General features: G+C 43.8%; 1 protein-coding gene across 8 annotated transcripts in view; it reads left to right on the top strand.

The window, feature by feature from the left end:
• PTPN13 (protein tyrosine phosphatase non-receptor type 13) overlaps nucleotides 1-19919 on the top strand; it is a 1030035-nt gene that overhangs the window by 897714 nt on the left and 112402 nt on the right. For all 8 annotated transcript variants that reach the window (XM_078676288.1, XM_078676281.1, XM_078676285.1 and 5 more), the window contains one exon: nucleotides 17852-18005. In XM_078676288.1, the coding sequence (XP_078532414.1) occupies nucleotides 17852-18005 (154 nt within the window). The remainder of the gene's footprint in view (nucleotides 1-17851; nucleotides 18006-19919) is intronic.

The raw sequence follows: 19919 nt of genomic DNA, 5'->3' as shown, positions 1-19919 counted from the left end.
CATGCTTCTTAAAATCGGTAATAAGGTACAGAAAATCTATGTGGCAAAACATTTCTCCTCCCGGTACTTTGATGCCTGTCGTTGTTCGATGATATTGAATCTTAATTTTACATTAATGGTGTTTTATTCCGTTTCCTAAATGAATGTCTTTTTAAATGTTTTTGTAAGCGACTATTTGTACCAATCATGTATATGAATTTACAATTGATGTATTTGTTGTGCTTTTATGATTTTATCTGAAAAATCGAATAAAGCTTACTAAACAAAAAAAACAAAATTGGTGGTAAATAACGAATTCCTATGCAAATGCAAATATGTGCATTTACACCTGTGCCACGGGGCACACATACATGCCCTTAGGGCATGTATGTGTGCCACATGGCACACAAGCGATAATCAGGGGTGCAACAGGGTGTCAAAGTGACACCCTGCCACCCTTGAATTTTTCGGTATTTACCGAATCGGTAATTACCGATTCGGTAATTGACATTCATTCCCTTTGGGCCTGCAGGCCCATAGGAATCAATGGCAAATACCGAATCGGTAAATACCGAATCCTACCAATTCGGTATTTTTTACCGAATTTTTACCTACATTGGATTTACCGATTCATAAATACCGAATCGGTAAAATTCGGTATTTATGAATCGGTAAATCCAATTTGCCTACATCTAGCCCCTAGTGTTGGTGAGCGGTTGTACTCATCGCTCTCTGCAGTGGTGGAACACCCAAAATCTGTCAAAAGGACGGCCGTTCATAGACCCAGTTCCACAGACAGTATTAACAGCGGACACATCCCTAACTGGATGAGGAGCTCATCTTCAACAACACACAGTGCAAGGCCTGTGGCGCCACCAACAAAAGTTGCTCCACATCAGTCATTTATAGCTGATGGCGATCTTTCTAGCTCTCAAAGCCTTTCAAGATCACCCCTCTGGCAAAGCTGTCTTGGTTCGAACTGACAACATGACAGCTATGTATTACATACAGAAACGGGCGGGGGACGCTCTCTCCAACAGATCCACTTAACCCAAGACATCTGGAGGTGGGCTATTCACCACAATATCTATCTCCTACGGAACACCTCCCAGGGAGTCAACAACCAGATTGTGGACCTCCTCAGCAGACAGAGGTATCAAATACACGAATGGCAGCTTCACCCTCAAGTTCTCCACCCATACTTCCAAGCTTGGAAAGTCCCTCACCTAGATCTGTTTGCAACACCCCAAAACTCAAAATGCCCAAGCTTCGCCTCCAGGTATCTACACCCGTTGTCCAAAGGCAATGCTCTTTGGATGAACTGGTCAGGGATATTTGCTTACGCTTTTCTGCCTCTCCCACTCATTCCATCAGTGGTTCGGAAACTCAGACAAACATCCATCCCACTAATACTGGTAGCTCCAACGTGGGCACATCAACCTTGGTTTACAACCCTGTTGGAACTCTCTCTGGTACTGCATCAAAAATTACATTTAACTCCCAGTCTCTTCTCACAGAGCCATGTGTGGTAAATAAATAAATAATACCTCTCTTTTTGACTAGACATATATCATAACAGATAGCTCAATAAATAAGAGTCAAGATTCGAGGTAGTAGGAGTTTTGCAGGTTTAATACAGCATAAGGACAGGAACAGGTCAACCTGCATAGGAATAGGATGACAGGGCCCAGCAGCTGCTGGGGCTGGATCTGGGATGAGCGCGCTGACTTTTAATAACAATACAAGAGCATATATACATAACGCAAACACATAGCATTACATTGCAGTAGGCGTAGCAGTGGGTGGAGCAGAAGGCGTGACGCGTAGCAGTCGCGAAAGATAAGGGCGAAAGTAGGTGTAACTGGGCGTATACATAGACATGTGATGCAAACGTAACAGGATATGTCATGAATGGGGCGGAAACCATGGAGGGGGCTACCTGAGGAGCCGGGACCTCTAACCTAGTGGTGCGCGCAAACTTGGCAATGACGTATTACTAGGAGAAGCTGGGGGCTATGAACTCTGTGCTAGGAGCAGAGACTGAAGTCTGGAGGGTCGGAGCGACATGTACCTAAACCCTATCTAGTATCTGATGTTTAGGGAACATGTTGATATAAACTAGAAGTCAAGAGAGGAAAGGCTAACTTGATTCTAAGACTGGACCATGCATTATTCTACATGTAGTGCGTGATGAAGAATATGAAATGACCATTGAATGCAGTATTTCTCTAACGTGGAGACGTGAAGGCTAGACAATGACGGAAACTATTGATGCAGTTCAGTAGCTTAGGAATGCAGAGAAGGAGGACTGAACTGATAACTGGAATCATAACATATTCTTGGCAGACTCAGAGACTGAGCCAGGCTGGGCCGGGCACTGCGAGGCAGGAAGTAAGTGAAGGGTCGAGGATACAGGTGGGGGCTGTATCGCTCCTCAGCGAGGTTTCAGGAGACAGGAGCTGAATCTGATGTCCAGGCCCTTTTGAGGCCTAGAAACGGGGACTTTATAATAGAATAACGTGCACACTGAGAAACGTGGCAACGTAGCTTTACATAGGCCTGATATTCGTAGTATTCACGAGGACTGGAAACTGGCATACTAGAGGGGGACACAACTGTAATTGCGTCATTAATCAGACATGGGGAGTACATATGCATATTTAATCATGCACACATAACATATGATGGATGACACGTAGGGACACAGAACATGGCAAAATTTACTTTTCCACATTCCCTCCTTGTCACTACGTTTCCATCAGGAAACATCAATATTCATGATACCATCTATCATTTCATACAGTATCATTTGCTCGTCTCGAATTTTCTTAGAACGGGATTTAGAACTGGGCTTGGGACTAGGAATACAAGAGGTAGCACAAATGCCGCAAATCGCAGGGCCACATTGTATACAGAGGCAGCAGCTGAATATGATCGCTACTGCAATACCTAGGAAGGACAATATTTTCCATCCCCATGCGGAAATTATATTCCAGAACCAACCGGACCATGTCCAGGTGCCTGGATCTTGGTGTAACAGATGGGCAATTTTATGGAGTCTGGTTATAGCTGAATAAACAGACGGCGCGTTATTTGGAATGAAAATGCAGCAACTAGATCCGATGACTCTACAGGCCCCGCCCCTATCGGCCAGTATGACGTCAAGGACGAGACGATTCTGTAAAACGACAAATCTCATAGCAGATTGCTCTTCGGTTAGGTTACCTAGAGCAGAGGCAGTCTCATTTATTACAGCTTCAAGGGTTCTGGTTAACCTACGGATTAGTTTACTATTCTGGATAGGTCCTATAAAAAAAAAGAAACCTCTATTGAAATCTGTATACTGTTCTAGAGCAGTTTCAGTATAATCGACAATTGGGGACTCCCTTCTATGTCTAATGTGTACTAGATGTGTATTTCTATGATAATCAGGTGGGGCTAGGAAAACGGGTGGCAGTAGGAAGGCAATGTAACAGGTTCCCTCCCAATCGAGGGGCAGACGAACATATGCGGTTTGACCACAAATAAAATATGAATGACGTGAAGCTTTGAAAATAGATTTCCCACTGTCACTATACTTGACAACAGTAGTACAATCACTATGTCCTACATGTACGGAACCATTATTTCGGACACATAATTCGCCTTTGACTGGTAATACTGAAATAGCAGGTAAGTCTGGAGTAGTATCAGACTGAACATTCAGGACCATGAAATTCGACGAATAATTACCTAAATTATACACTTCATTTTCTAGATCTAAACCTGTTCGGTGAGGGAGACCTTGCTTGTCTGGGAAACATGTACTGTTAAGAAAAAACATATCTGTTGAGGATGACGTTAACGTGGACCATGCTCCACACGAACCATTATGTGAAAATGGATAAGGAAAAAGTGGCAGAACTCCCTTCGGCATCTGGAAAGGGGGGAGTCGACCACATACCCAACAATTAGTGGCATTGCTGGACTGATGTGAGTAATGTAACATGCGGATAAATGAGTTATTACGCATAGCGAGGCGGTAGGACAGTTCATGAGGGGGCAGATCACTAAACGTGTGCTCTACTGTAGCATTAGCAGACTTATTTACATGTGAAACTGGGAAACATAGGTAAAATGCATAACTGGTGCAGGAAATCATAAGGCTGGAAAACAATATGAAACATAAAAAAACGATACATCGGATTGAGTTTTGACTAACTCTCTCACTATGGGGGTCTATTTTATACATGTCAGAAACAGTCTAACCGTTTCACCTAGGGGAGGACTTAGACAATCAAACTGGCTGACTTAATTTACTACACCGTAGTTTTTGTTTATACTCCTGCTGCGGAGTTTTCTCTAACAGGGGGGGTTTTGAATCAATGTCATTTGCGGGACAGTCCTTGAGAACAATATTTTGGCAATCCTTCAAATCCTGGGAAATGTTCTTTAAGGCGGGTTTTAGTCCATTAAAAAGTTTGATATGAGAAAGGTGCACCCAGCCCTTGCGTCCTTCCAACTTCACGGCTGTACGGGTGGTGAGGAGGACCTGTCGGGGCTCTTTCCAACGAGGCTCCAGCGGACTTGATCTGTCAAAGTTGCGGACCATCACCATGGATCCTGGAACGATTTCATGCGGTGCCACCTCGGTATTGTCTGGAAATGCGGCGGCAACCTGTGAACGACATGAGTTGAGGGCAGACATCAAGGAAGCTAGGTAATCTGTCAGCATATTACTTGAAACATCGGTAATACTTCGGGGTCTAGGAGTACCCCACATATTTGGGGGGCGGCCGAAAACGACCTCATACGGGGACAGACCTGATCTGGAATGTGCGACCATGCGCATATAAAATAAAGCGACTGGCAGGGCTACTAGCCAGTCCACACCTTTTTCTTTACATATTTTGGCAACTCGGACTTTCAGAGTCTGATTATGTCTCTCAACGAGACCGGCTGCTTCAGGATGGCGTACACAATGGAACTTCCACTGGTACCCTAACAAAAGGGAGACGTGCTTCATGAGTTCAGATGAGAATGGCTGGCCGTTATCAGAATATACGACTCTAGGGAGTCCATAACGAGGGAAGAATTCACGAACCAACTGCTTGGCAGTGGTCGCGGCTGTGTAATCTGGGACTGGATATGCTTCTGTCCACCTGGACAAAGCGCATACAACTACAAGGACATACTTGAAACCTCGACATCGCTCCATCTGAATATAATCCATCTGGAGGACTTCAAAAGGGTGGTCAGGGGGCTGGAATCCACCTTGTTCCACCGGGACACTTTTACCTGGATTAAACTGACAACATATCATACAGGTACGGACTTTCTGCTTAGCTGCAGCTCGTAAATGCTTGTTGAACCAAATGTTCTGGATACTGTCTAACATGGCTTTTTCCCCTAAATGTGCTGGACTATGTGCGGTATTAATAATGACTTGAACCATAGAGTCGGGGAGAAACCATGTGGCTCTACCCTTTGTTAACCATCCTTGATCTGTCTGGACCCCTCCTTGTTCGGACCATTTCTTGATTTCTTCGGGAGTAGCATGTAACTGGATATCTATGACATCTTGTGTAGGGTCCTTAACTGTCATACATGTAATCGGATCTGGAGTGTGTGTCATGTTAACTGGACTGTCTAGAGTCTGTGCTGTAAGCTTGGCTGTGCGATCTGCTAGATCATTACCTTGGGAAATAATATCAGTGACTTTCGTATGTGCTTTGCACTTCATGATAGCGATAGATGTCGGTAAATGTATGGCATCTAACAGAGCTTGAATAAGGAGACCATGCTGAATCTTGGTTCCATGAGAAGTCATGAAACCTCTCTCCTGCCAGAGCACTCCGAAGTCGTGTACGACTCCAAATGCGTAGCGTGAATCTGTGTAAACGTTAACTTTCAGGTTCTTGGCGTGTATGCAGGCTTGTGTCAGAGCAACTAGTTCTGCTGCTTGAGCGGACAGAGTATCAATACGGTGTGTTTCAATAACTTCAGTGTCAGTAGTCACTGCATACGCGGCGACTAGTTCTCCTGTACTTGTTCTCATACATGAACCATCCACATAAAGTGTCAGGTCGGGGTCTGGTAACGGAGTATCTGTCAGATCTTGTCTTGGCTTTGTCGTAATGTTAACTACTTCCACACAGTCATGTGGGTCAGGATTCGAAGTAACTGATGGTAACAGTGTAGCAGGGTTCAGGACGTTGCAGCGTCTGATTTCTATGTGTGGCTGGAACAGTGTCAATTCATAACCTGTTAAACGTGCAATTGTCAAGTGCTGAGTTTGTGTTCGGTTCAAAAGAACTTCCACGGAATGTGGAACTTGTACTGTCAAGGAGTGTCCTAAAACTATGGAATCACTTTGTCTGATAGCTAGGGCTGTGGCTGCAACTGACTTAAGGCACGCAGGCAAAGCCTGGGCGACTGGATCTAATGTGCTAGAAAAATAAGCACAGGGCTTGTTTTGTCCTGCTTGATCTTGTGTGAGAACAGATAATGCTGTACCTTCACGTTCTGTGACGAAAAGTGTAAAAGGCTTACTGTAGTTCGGTGTCGCTAGAACTGGAGCTTGGCATAGAGCTTTCTTTAACTCATTGAAACTAAGTGTATGTTCAGATGTCCAAGGGAGGACAGTCGATGCGGCTGCCTCCTGTGTCGTTAACTGTATCAGTGGCTTGGCTAGAAATGCATACTGAGGAATCCATTGTCTGCAGTAAGAAGTGAGGCCAATAAAAGCACGTACCTCCTTCTGGGTCTTGGGCTGAGGAAGACTCACTATTAGCTGTATACGGTCTGGTGTCAACTGCCTACCCCTCTTGGACAGTAAGTGTCCTAAGTAGACCACTTGCTGGACACAGAATTGAAGCTTCGAAGGGGACACCTTGTGCCCCATCTCGGCTAGGAAATACAAGACTGTAAGGGATGCCCGCTCGCAAGCACGTTCGGAACGGGCTGTGACCAGTAGATCATCGACATACTGGAGCAGGGCAGTGTCAGTTGGCATGTGAATGTTGTCTAGTTGTCTCTTAAGTGCTTGACTGTAAATACTAGGACTTTCTGTGAAACCTTGAGGAGCTCGTGTGAACATATAGCTCCTTCCATTTAAACAAAATCCGAAAAGGAACTGGCTGTCTGGATGAATAGGGACACTGAAAAATGCGTTCTTGAGGTCGATTACTGTAAAGAACATGGCTTCGGAATCAATGGCTGTCAATAGGGAAGAGATGTCTGGGACAACTGGGTACTGCGGAATAATACATTTATTAAGCTCTCGTAGGTCAATCACTAATCGATATACTGGGGGTGCATTTGGATCAGTACGTTTCATGACTGGAATGATCGGAGAATTGCATACGTTGGAGTCAGTTTCTACAACTACTCCTTGAGCGATGAGCTCGTCAATAATTTTGGATAAGGCTGCTACAGCCTCAGGTGGCAATCTGTACTGTCTGATTCGTGGTAACACTACACTTGGCTTGAGAGTCACACGATAAGGTGTGATTTGCATATAACCTACATCAGTTGGACCTTGCGCCCATAAATGCTGCGGAACATTAGACAATCTTGGATCAAAATCTCGTAACACATAGTGACCCTTAAAGTCACGTAGGAACAAACGTATTCCCTCTGGGGAACAACATATAACTGCACCTAACTCTTTCAGTGTTTTAATGCCTAATAGGTTTTCTGGACATGACTTAGTAAGTAACAGATCAGTAGTACGGGACAATGGACCTACTTCTAGAGTAACTGGCTTTGAAATCTCATTTACGATAGGTTTTCCTGAAAATCCAAGGGAAACATTTCTTGAGCCTGAGAGCGGAGCCCCTGGAACTTCGGCGTGACTAATTGTGGTCCTACTTGCCCCTGTATCAATCAAAAACTTTCTGTCTTTCCCTAATACTTGACTGTGAACATAGGGACCTTCTTGATCTACAGGTATCTCGATGAGAGGCAAGCCTACCTCCCTCTCTAGGCTGTTTCATGAATACTGCTGGTACTCTGGATACTCAGACTGTGCATACTGGTACATCTGCTGTGTGACGTGCTGTGTTGCAGCGATAGGCTGCGGTGCTGTAACTGTCTGTTGTGCATTCTGTGGCTGAGGAGTCTGTGAAACTTGCTCTTGTCTAGGCGGACGTGGTCTTTCTTTAGTCTTACCAGTAGCTATGTTGTGTTTCAGAACTGCACACTCATTTATAAAATGACCTGGCTGTTTACAATAGTTGCAGTTCCCTTTAACGGGAGCTGCAGGATGACTGGCTTGATTCGGACCCCTCTTCTGACTGTCTTGAGGAACAGATTGTGCAACTAGTACTTTCATTTTCGTGTCTTTCATACGTTTTCTCTCGTGTTCTTGCTCTTCCCTGATTCTATTCTGGTGGTACTGGAGCATCTGGAGCATCTGGGACGGAGTATTAGCTTGCCAGGTGCTTTCGACTTTCAAAACTCGATTTTTAACTGGTGGACTTGAATTCTCGACTAATTTAGTAACAAAAAGGTGAGGGTATGACTCACTACTTGTCTTGAGGCCACTGTTGATACTAAAACATTTTTCAAATCTAGAATAAAAATCACTAATATCCTCGTCTTGCTTCTGTTTACAGGCTGAGATTGCATCCCAGTCTTCTTTTCTAGTTGTCAATAATCTGGGTAGAACTTGTATTAATAATTCTGGTAATTCTTTACATTTCTCTCCTAGACCGGTACCTGGTACACGTGACTTATCTTCTGCTTCTAGAACTGCCCAATCGATCTTTTTCTCTCCTACCTCCCATTCTTTTTCCTTTAGCTTTTCATACACCCCTGCGGGCAACAGGACCTTTAACATTTTAATGATATCTGGGTAAGTGTATTCTCCCATACGGAGCATGTCTTTTAATTCTCTATGGAACCCTGCTGGATCTTTGTCATGACAGGGAATTAATTTCTTCATTTCGAGGAGTTCCATCTTTGTAATCGGGGTGTAAACAAACACTCGTTGCATTTCACCGTCCTCTGTCTTAACTGGATGCACTTCTCGTAACGGGTTCTGTCTTTCCATGTAAAATGGTTTACTTTCTGGGGGTGAGACATGAACAAAATGCGGGTTCAGAAACGTTCTATATTTGTGACGCTGTTCTAGAATGACACTAATTAAGTCGGTACCTAGACCTCTCCATCTATACTGGAGTAACTCGTTCAGGACATCGTGTAACGGACCTGGATCAGAGTGCTGACCCTCATACAGAGTAATGAGGTGCTGGATCATATACATACCCACCAGTCGTTGCTCGGCTGGGGGCAATTTCAGAAACATTTGTGCCACTATTTCGTCTGGAAAAGTGGTAGAATCAGTAATCCATCGGACTGCCGATCGGACTAGTTCTTGTTCATGCATGGTACTTAACTCACTGTAACCGATTCGTGATTTCAGAATGTGATCGGTAGCTTGAAATACTTGTTCTAGGGAACCTTGTTCTGGTGCTGAATGATGGAAAATTGGCTTGTGTTCTAGGCGTAAATGGCGATCTGGAAATCTAGATTTTCCTACATACGCTATTCTGGCGGTATTCTCGTCGTCTTCCTCTTCAGGATCAGAGTTACTTTCTTTCTCACTTACTTGTGCTGCTTTACGTTGTTCGTGTATCTTTATTATTTCTCTACGGATTTTCTTGTACATACTCTCCATGGCACTAATGGTATTGTGCTTACCCTCGGCTATATTATCACTCCACTTTGTCAGGGTTTTCATTTCGGCCGGATCTTTAGACGGGTAATCTTGTTCTCTTATTAGACAGTTAATTAAAAACTTTAATATCATACGCTGGATCTCAGCTTTCCTTTGAGACATGGCATCACTAATACTTTCTGGATCATCCCCTGTACGGATGAAACGATATATTCTGTCTAGATCTTCTTTCATATTGGGTAGGGTGACTAGATACTCGGTCACCCTCCTTACGCGTACTGAATATAAAACCATATTATTCTCGCCTGGGACTGGGTCATAGGCACATTCGCCAAGGGCTTGCCTGATTTCTGCAACAGACTTATTACTCTTGGGAGTACGCTGTGATGCTTGAGCATGTAATTCGAGTGCTGATAAACGCTTGCGTGGCGGCGGGGTTTGAGGAGGACCTCCTCCTGCGGCCCCTAGACTAGAATCATCGACTGATATTCTTCGTGGCGGAGCGGGAAATTGAAATGCTGGCTGGACCGGGGGTACCGTAGCAGGTACTGCATGGGGTGCCCCGGTGTCTGGAGGAGCAGGATGTGCCTGATTTACAGGGACTGGCGGAGCGCGAACAGGATCTGCATATTCAGGGACTGTGTCGTCCAGATAGGACGAAATAAAAATATCAGCTGCGGTCGGTTTGTGACGTAGCTTGGTCGGAACTAGTGGTGGCGGGAAATTACTGGATGCCTCTGGGGTCGCTTTTGGCAAGCCCTCGGCAAGAAGAGGGTACATACCCTTAATAAGGGCATGCCTCTGTCTGTCTGACTGTTCGGCTTTGACTTGTTCACCTATCTCGATTAATTCTTTTTCTTGGGCTCGCTCTTGGGATTCTCTACTTAATTCTGATTTTCTGATTTCTTTTTCAGTTCTTTTATGAGCTTCTTTGCGCCATAACTCGATGGCATCTTTCTGTGACTGTCTGGCTTTCTTTTTCCATAATGCTTCTTCTACTCGCATGATGCATTCGGCATCCCATGTACCCGATACGGGCCATCTATACTTTTCTTCTAACTGTTTGGTATACTCTACCCATAAATCTAGATACAATATGGCACTTATGCCAAGTTTCTGATACATAAAGTGACCTGGACTGTCCCTGGGCGGGACGGGAACTGCTGCTTCCAGCAGACCCTTTCTAGTTTTTAACTGACGTAACTTGGAAAATATGGGCATGACTGAACTGTAATCTAGACACAATATAATACACAATGAACACGATACTTATACCCCATTCATACCACGACATTAAAATACATGAAAAACATTTAAAAAATAACAGTTCGAACAGAATACTACCTGGAAATACTGAGAACAGAACACATAAATTTTCTCGAGAACAGAAACTGACTAGAGCAGAAACTAGATGCACTGCTGAAACAGTACGAAACTTACCGGTCTCATAAAGAGACACGTCAGGACCCGCATCCACCGAAGTGGACACTTCGTTTGTGGGACTGTGTACCACCAACCCACAGACCAGAGTCAATTAAATTGACCCTGTCTAGATACCACCCCAGTAACGGTACTCACCGGGCAGCAAGAACGGAAGGCCTCAGACTGGACTGGACTGCTACGACGACGGACGACGAACTTCGGACTTCGGACTTCAGTTACGGGTGGACCTCCGGATACCTCGGACCTTGGACTCTTGGCTTGGGCTCTGGTCGGGACTCGCCGCGTTCCTCCACCGTCTCGTCTGGATGCTGGACCGCCTCCTCCGTCTCCTCCGTGGGCCTGAGGGATACTTGAGCAGAAATATCTGCCACTGCGCAGAAGAGTTCCGTCACGACTGCAGAGGGTCAGGGGGTCGGCGTGGCTTCACCGACGCGTGGGGAAAGGGCAAGTCCCTATTCGGGCGCCATTATGTGGTAAATAAATAAATAATACCTCTCTTTTTGACTAGACATATATCATAACAGATAGCTCAATAAATAAGAGTCAAGATTCGAGGTAGTAGGAGTTTTGCAGGTTTAATACAGCATAAGGACAGGAACAGGTCAACCTGCATAGGAATAGGATGACAGGGCCCAGCAGCTGCTGGGGCTGGATCTGGGATGAGCGCGCTGACTTTTAATAACAATACAAGAGCATATATACATAACGCAAACACATAGCATTACATTGCAGTAGGCGTAGCAGTGGGTGGAGCAGAAGGCGTGACGCGTAGCAGTCGCGAAAGATAAGGGCGAAAGTAGGTGTAACTGGGCGTATACATAGACATGTGATGCAAACGTAACAGGATATGTCATGAATGGGGCGGAAACCATGGAGGGGGCTACCTGAGGAGCCGGGACCTCTAACCTAGTGGTGCGCGCAAACTTGGCAATGACGTATTACTAGGAGAAGCTGGGGGCTATGAACTCTGTGCTAGGAGCAGAGACTGAAGTCTGGAGGGTCGGAGCGACATGTACCTAAACCCTATCTAGTATCTGATGTTTAGGGAACATGTTGATATAAACTAGAAGTCAAGAGAGGAAAGGCTAACTTGATTCTAAGACTGGACCATGCATTATTCTACATGTAGTGCGTGATGAAGAATATGAAATGACCATTGAATGCAGTATTTCTCTAACGTGGAGACGTGAAGGCTAGACAATGACGGAAACTATTGATGCAGTTCAGTAGCTTAGGAATGCAGAGAAGGAGGACTGAACTGATAACTGGAATCATAACATATTCTTGGCAGACTCAGAGACTGAGCCAGGCTGGGCCGGGCACTGCGAGGCAGGAAGTAAGTGAAGGGTCGAGGATACAGGTGGGGGCTGTATCGCTCCTCAGCGAGGTTTCAGGAGACAGGAGCTGAATCTGATGTCCAGGCCCTTTTGAGGCCTAGAAACGGGGACTTTATAATAGAATAACGTGCACACTGAGAAACGTGGCAACGTAGCTTTACATAGGCCTGATATTCGTAGTATTCACGAGGACTGGAAACTGGCATACTAGAGGGGGACACAACTGTAATTGCGTCATTAATCAGACATGGGGAGTACATATGCATATTTAATCATGCACACATAACATATGATGGATGACACGTAGGGACACAGAACATGGCAAAATTTACTTTTCCACACATGGAGAAATCAAACACCCAGATCCCAAACAATTGAACCTCCTGATCTGGCTCCTGAAGTCATAGAGTTTGGTTAGCTGAACCTTCCACCAGACTGTATGAACATTATTAAGGAGGCTAGAAAGCCTACCACAAGACCCTGCTATGCAGCCAAATGGAAGCGATTTGTTCTCTATTGCAATAACAATAACATCAACCCTCTATATTCTTCCATACAAAACATTATCTGCTACCTCTTACATTTACAGCAGTCGTCATTGGCTTGTACATCCATCAGACTGCATCTCGCTGCAATTGAAACCTCTCCTCAAAATAGGCAACATTTATCGCTATTTAGAGTGCCTGTAATCAAAGCATTTATGGAAGGACTAAAAAGACTTCCACCTGCCCCGGTGTGGCATCTTAACATAGTCCTCACAAGGCTCATGGGGCCACCATTTGGACCCATGAACAAATGTGACCTACAGTTCATTACTTGGAAAACAGCGTTCCTCATTGCAATCACTTCATTAAGGAGAGTGGGTGAAGTTCAGGCACTAACCACAGAAGAACATTTTTTCCAGCTACACAAAGATAAAGTGGTTCTTCGTACCAATCCCAAATTCCTACCTAAGGTAGTATCTGCATTTCACATTAATCAGTCGGTTGAATTACATGTTTTCTTCCCTCAACCTGACTCTGTTGCAGAAAGAGCTCTACACACCTTGGATGTTGGAAGAGCACTGTTGTTTTACACTGAAAGAACAAAATCTTTTCGCAACACCTCACAAAATTTGTGTTGATTTTGCACCACCTCACAAGGGCAATCCTATATCCAAATCAGGTATTGCTAGGTGGATCGTTAAATGTATTCAGATATGCTATGCAAAAGCCAAAAGGACTCTAACGGTACCTCCTAGAGCACATTCCACTCGTAAACTAGGAGCTACTATGGCTTTCTTAGGGAACATCCCTATCACTGAGATCTGCAAAGATGCAACATGGCCCACACCACACACATTCACCAAACACTATTGTGTGGATGTGCTAGCCAGACAACAAGCTAATGTGGGCCAAGCAGTACTTAAAACATTTTTTCAGACAACTCCATCAGTTCCAGGATAGCCACCGCTTAGGGGAGACTGCAGTATAGTCTGTGCATAAGCATGTGATCTACAGCTCACATGCCTTGAACGAAAAATGCAACTTACACAGTATGCATCTGTTCTTGGCATGTAGAGCTGTAGAATCTCATGCGCCCACTCACATCCCCGGGTACCTGTAACTCCGGTAGTTCTCTTGATACTATTCAGACATACACACGGCCATCTCTATTCTTTACTACTACTACATTCTCTCACCCTCTGTGGGAAAACAATCTGAAGATGGAGTCGATGACCATGCGCACTATCACCGAAAGGAGGAGTCACCTACCTTGTGACTAGGAAGACTTCTTCGAAGAAAAACAAAGTGCAAACATCCAGACCCAACACTAGATGGCGATCTATACATAAGCATGAGATTCTACAGCTCTACATGCCAAGAACAGATGCATTCTGTGCAAGTAGCATTTTTCTTTTTTTAAGTGATCATCCGTGTAATGACCCTAACTCATTAAATCACCTTTGCAAACCTATTGAAGTTAGATCCAATAGGATAGTGTCATCCCCATAAAGTAGACAACACAATTCCAAAGGACCTAATTTAGTCAGATCTCCTTTACAATGCCCTACCCGGCATGGTAGATTATTGATGTACAAAGAAAAGAGGAGAAGGTCTAATAGTCACCCTTGCTTCAACCCATTGTGAGTTACCACTTTACATGACAGGCCCTCATTGCCTTTCATCAGCACCTGAGTCCTTGTCGGGGAATACAATTCAATAATCAATCTCAACAGATGCCCAGGAATCCCCATTTTGACACGTTTCCTCCACAACGCCCCCCGGTCAACCCGGTCGAAGGCCTTGGAGAAATCTATAAAAGCGGCATATAAGGCCAATCCTTTACCTATTGGATATTTTTTAATCAAAGTTTGTACAACAGAGATGATTACCAAAAGCCCAATTCAGGAGGTGAAGATGCTCTTGGCAAAGTTTTCCGGTTGCATTCAATAAGGAAATCTGCCTAAAACTGTCAGGAGAACTCTTAAGGCCCTTTTTATGTAGTGGAACCACTATGCTTCCTCTCCAAGAGGGCGGAATAATCCTGTAAGCATAGCCGTAAGAAAACACCGGGTAAGGGAAATGAGCCCATGCCAGGCAATCTTGTTTAACAATGGCTATCGAGAGATCATCTGAGCCCATTGCACCAGAATATCTTGCCCCTTTAATAAAACTCTCTACTTTATAATAGAAAGGAGTGAGTATTCACATGGGAGGGTCCAGGGATTGACTACTAATTGAAACTGTTCCTAGTGTTTAGTGCATATAGCTGTGAAATATATTGGGTCCTGTAAAGGGGCAGGGTCAGGGGGAGTGGTAACAACCGAGACAGAGTCCGGAAATAATGCTCGTAAAGAAGGTTTTATTTTTAAGTAGGCTTTCCGCCTTTTGCTAGTCGCTCTTATTTTGGCGAACTCGTTTGGCTCGGTCCTGACTCCTCTTTGAAAAGCCGAATACTCCAGAATGAAGCCGCCTGATGTGTTACTGGCTGTCTGACGGGTCTTGGCAGAGGGTTGGCTCGTCTGGGTGTGGTTCCGCTCTCCGTCCGGACCGTGGAAAAGAAGAAAAAGAAAGTGGAAATCACTGGGACGTCCTTGACAGGAGTTATGGGGCCGGGAGTGAGGGAAACCAAGTGCTCGGTACTGTACAAAACCTGCAGTGCTCGTGAGGGGAAGGGACACAGAGGCTGTACAATATTTACACTGGCTACTGTGAGTACGGCTGGCCGCTACGCCCCACCCAGCCTGCTACTTTGCCCCGTACCTTTGTCAGCCACGCTCCTCCCGTGGGAACGTGGCAGGGCGAGTCGCCGAGTCGGTGGCCTCCTGGCTTGATGGTATCAGCTGGGCTCCGCTCGTCACCTTCCTCCTCGTCTCCAACGCTCGTCTGGTCCGCTCTCCGTCTCCACTCCAACACTCCTTCCGCCTCCAGGGAAACGCCGTCCACAGTCCTAGAGGTTCTTCCGCCTTTTGGTCCCGCATCGATCACAGGGGGCGGGGCCATGACGCCTTGCGGGTCAGGGTTAAAGGGACCATGCTCCTTTTCTTCCTGACGGTACCACACTGTTTCGCCTTCCGTGGGAATCCACTCCCCTGGGTCAGAAGCATCAGTCTGTACAAGGGGGAACAGAAAGGGGGGTCAACGGTACAGCGGACCACCAGTCCAAGGCAACATCCGTGTCCATATCCGAGGGACCCGCCTCCCCGTCACAGGTCCATTCAGCATCAGATATTAAAATGGCTTCTGCCTTAGTTCTACTATCACAGAATTCAGCAATTAGGGCCCAATGTTTGCGGGAGTCACCAGAATGTGCGACCTCTCGGTTTGATCCATTTGGAATCCGCCACCCCCCTATGTTCGGCAGCCTTAGGTCTAGTTCTTACCCTCTTTAATATATTAATTTCCCTTTGCCTAGACACTGATGCCTGCTTAAATTGGTCCCTTACTAAAGCATTCAATTCCCGATTTTGCTTTTTTATCATCTACGAAGTAACCACCTGGTGGGCAATCCCAGTGCCTAGTTTTTTACTTGCACAGAAATCCACACATGACAAACATAGAGCAAGAGTTGTACTGATATGTCTCTCTGAATTTTCCTAAAACCTTGCAGCATACAGTAGGAATTTAGACAAGTAATGGATCTTGATATGTACTCCTCCTCACTAGGCTTTTTTCCTGTAAAACACGCGAAAGGCCAACAGGGACCTCAGTGCATTTTGAAGCTTTATGTATTTGAAAGCAGAGGTTTCACCTGTGGAGAAACTTCTTTCCCAGCATCCTGTGAATCATGACATTGTCCCCTCTCTTTGTTTTCTCACCCTGGAACCATTGGTGGATATTCTATACATTTTAGCCCCTTTCCACTATAATTGCACAGTTATTTCTGTCAGATATTTACAATATTGTATTTGTACATTGTCCTCAGCACTAAGTTCTATCTGCAGGAGATTTTATTTAATTCTGGATCATTGTGATTGTTCTCTCATATTCACTTTTTTGGTGCCTATTTTCAAAGTAGAAGTGCAGAAATATTGTGAATCATGGCTTTTGTTGGTAGAATTGATGATGCAGGAGAACAAAAAGTTGTGAAAGTGATACCTAGAACTGTGTTTAGAGTCGAATGTGTGGTCAAAGGAGTCAGTTTGAGAGGATCCAGTTAGAGACAAGTCATACCAGGAAAAGTGTCCTCCTGTTGCTTACAAGAAGCCTGGGTTCTCATCAGCACTTTCCTTGATATCTGTAAGTTTCATCCTCACTTACCAAATCATGCTGTTCTGCAGCAGCGGGCTGTGCAATAAGAGCTCTGCGGCCGGGAGGGGGGGGGGGGATGCGGGGGGTGAATTTCGGCAGATGACGAGGAGGGAAAATTCATTGTATATTTAATTTTCCCTTTCCTCGTGGTTGTCTGTCTAATCCCCTCCCCCCAAACCCGGCCCTACTGCTCCACCACTCTTACCTGCTCGAGCGCTGCTGCTATTCTGTGTACATCAGTAACACCACTGGGTTTGGGCTCCCAACAGTAAGGCAAAGCCTCTGAGAACTAAATAACAAAATAACTGCCAGTACTGTAAATGCTTTGGTTTCTTAATGACTATACACTAATTGACACAAAACAAGAAGTGACATAGACTACTTTTTCTGTCTGAATCAATCAAATTGAGATTATTATTTATTCAATCATATTTTTTGCTCAATTTTTTGTACTTTTTCATTTTTCAAAATTGCAACATTAAAAACACATCTAATATACAAATTCAAAAACTTCCAATACATTTTCAGGCACTCCAAAGTCCGGATATCCTCACCTTCAATCACACCCACTCAGCACAATCACCACATACAACAACCAATATGTTTTAAAAAGAAGTGTTGTAAAAGTCTGATTGTTCAGTGCTACACTGAAAAGAAAAACACAAGAGCTAACAAGTATATATATATTATGTTTTCAGGTGAATGGAGAGAGAATGATTGGTGTTTCTCATGCACATGCAGTATCATGCCTACGAAACGCAAGAGGGTGCATCACATTGGACATAGCTAGAGAAGCTCCTCCGACTGATGCATATTTGTCATCCATTTTTTCCACATACAATGGCATTATAGGTAAGAAATGCTTATTTAACATATTCAGTGTGAAAGAATAACATAAAGTGGCAAAGATATTTGGTAATGCTACAAGATAGCCCATAAAAAATGTGAAGCATTTATATAGAAGGGTATGTATCTATCGCAGTGAATCATCTTATTTCTCTTGACCAAAGCACCCTATCATTCATTCAGTGCTTAGACATGGCTTTAACTTTGGAGCCACTGGTCTCCATGAGGGTCTTCAAATGACTTCCACCTTTATCTCCCTAAAGAATTTAGGTGCCAGATGTACCAAGTTTTTTGTGTGGTTGCAAACACTTCGATTTGGAGTTTGAGAGCATAAAAAAAGCTATTTCCAATTTGCTAAACACATTATAGGGGTTGGTTAGCTTTTACCGAACCTGAAATTGGTCTTACAAATGAACACTGATTCGGTATTTGGAATGGGTTTGTTTTGAATGCCCTTTCCAAATACAGAATCCCTTCAATGTGTGTCAAGCATTTACAACTTACAGACTCACAAGTTGGGTGCTATTTAATTCACAAAAGGCAGGAGGGCCCTTTTATACCACATCCCCTTTATGAATTGGTTTAACAGTCTCAGAGGGAGTAGGCAATGTACCAGGGAATCCCTTCAAAGAAATCGGGCAACTATAAGGAAAACTAAAAATTCTTCTTTTCTTGAAAGGCAGGCACATTCTCTGCTGACCCTTGCGGAGCATTATCCCTGTGATGGTCACCAATCGGAGTAAATTGCAATTTGCAACCTACCGAATAAATATTAACTAGATTGGTTGAACAGCCAGCCAGAAACTTGGCAGGGATTTTTCCTTATCATTGCTTGAAGTAGATATTTAGTTTGTAGTGAGCAGTGCTTTTAGTTCTTCTACTAGTTCTCGTTTGTGAGTGTTGCATCTGTGCATACAGTAGCAAATGTAAAAGAGGAACAAATAAAATCAGCCATACTTTAAGGACTGCCTGCAAGAGTAAAGGTTTCATATCCTGAATTTGCAAATCTGATATGAATTTAAAACCACCCAGATCCGACATTATGTTATATACTTCCCACTATTTTGAATGTAAGCAGTATAAGTGGGCTTTATGGATAGAACGGCAAACCTAAACGCTTACTGTGTAGTTGTTGTAAGTCTATTGTGAATAGCAAAACCAATGGTAATTAAGATTGTCCTTTGGACTAAATCCTAGACCATGAACAGTATTGTGAGTTTTGCTGGAAGGCTGTCTTGATAAAGGTTGTAGAACTCTTAAAACTGTGGGCATTTCTAAATCTTTAAAGGTTTTTATTCTTCTACAGCTCTGGACAGTGTCTGTGATCTGTTCCGTTACCTTCCTGATGGGAAATAGTTACTTTGTGCTGGTCGTAGTGCATGTGTTTCTTTAAACTACCATGCTGTGCTGTAAAATACAGAATGAGCAAGTAGGCTTTTCAGAGTCAAAGATTTTATTATGATTTAGAACTCAGAGAGGTCCACATAAAATACCAAAGAGATTTTAAAAAGGTAATTCATACAGTATACAATATACAGAATTATAAAATAGAAGAGGAAGCCATGAATTATGCGATAAAAAAGCCACACTGACAGAAAAAGTGCAAATGCACAATTTAATCAATTACACATTGTAATAAAATACCAGGAGAGAAAACTATACTTGTTTAATAAATGCAGCTTATAAGTGGTGTAAAATGGTATACAGTGCAACACTAATACAGTGCTTCTATGTGTGCAATACATTCAGCTTTACAAAGTAATACTAATACAGTAATTCTAGTTATACTGTGCAAAATATTTGAGGCCTAAAATGACCTATTTCACAAATGCAAGCCGATTACATTTAATTTACAATTACAATGTACAAAATATCTAAAAAATATTTTAAAAAATGTTAAACCCTTTGCACAAACTATTT

The sequence above is a fragment of the Lissotriton helveticus genome, chromosome 2_1 (assembly GCF_964261635.1).
Source record: "Lissotriton helveticus chromosome 2_1, aLisHel1.1, whole genome shotgun sequence".
Taxonomy (NCBI): Eukaryota; Metazoa; Chordata; class Amphibia; order Caudata; family Salamandridae; genus Lissotriton; species Lissotriton helveticus.
The sequence above is the reverse complement of the archived record's forward strand: the minus strand, read 5'-3'. Positions and strand labels throughout refer to the sequence as shown.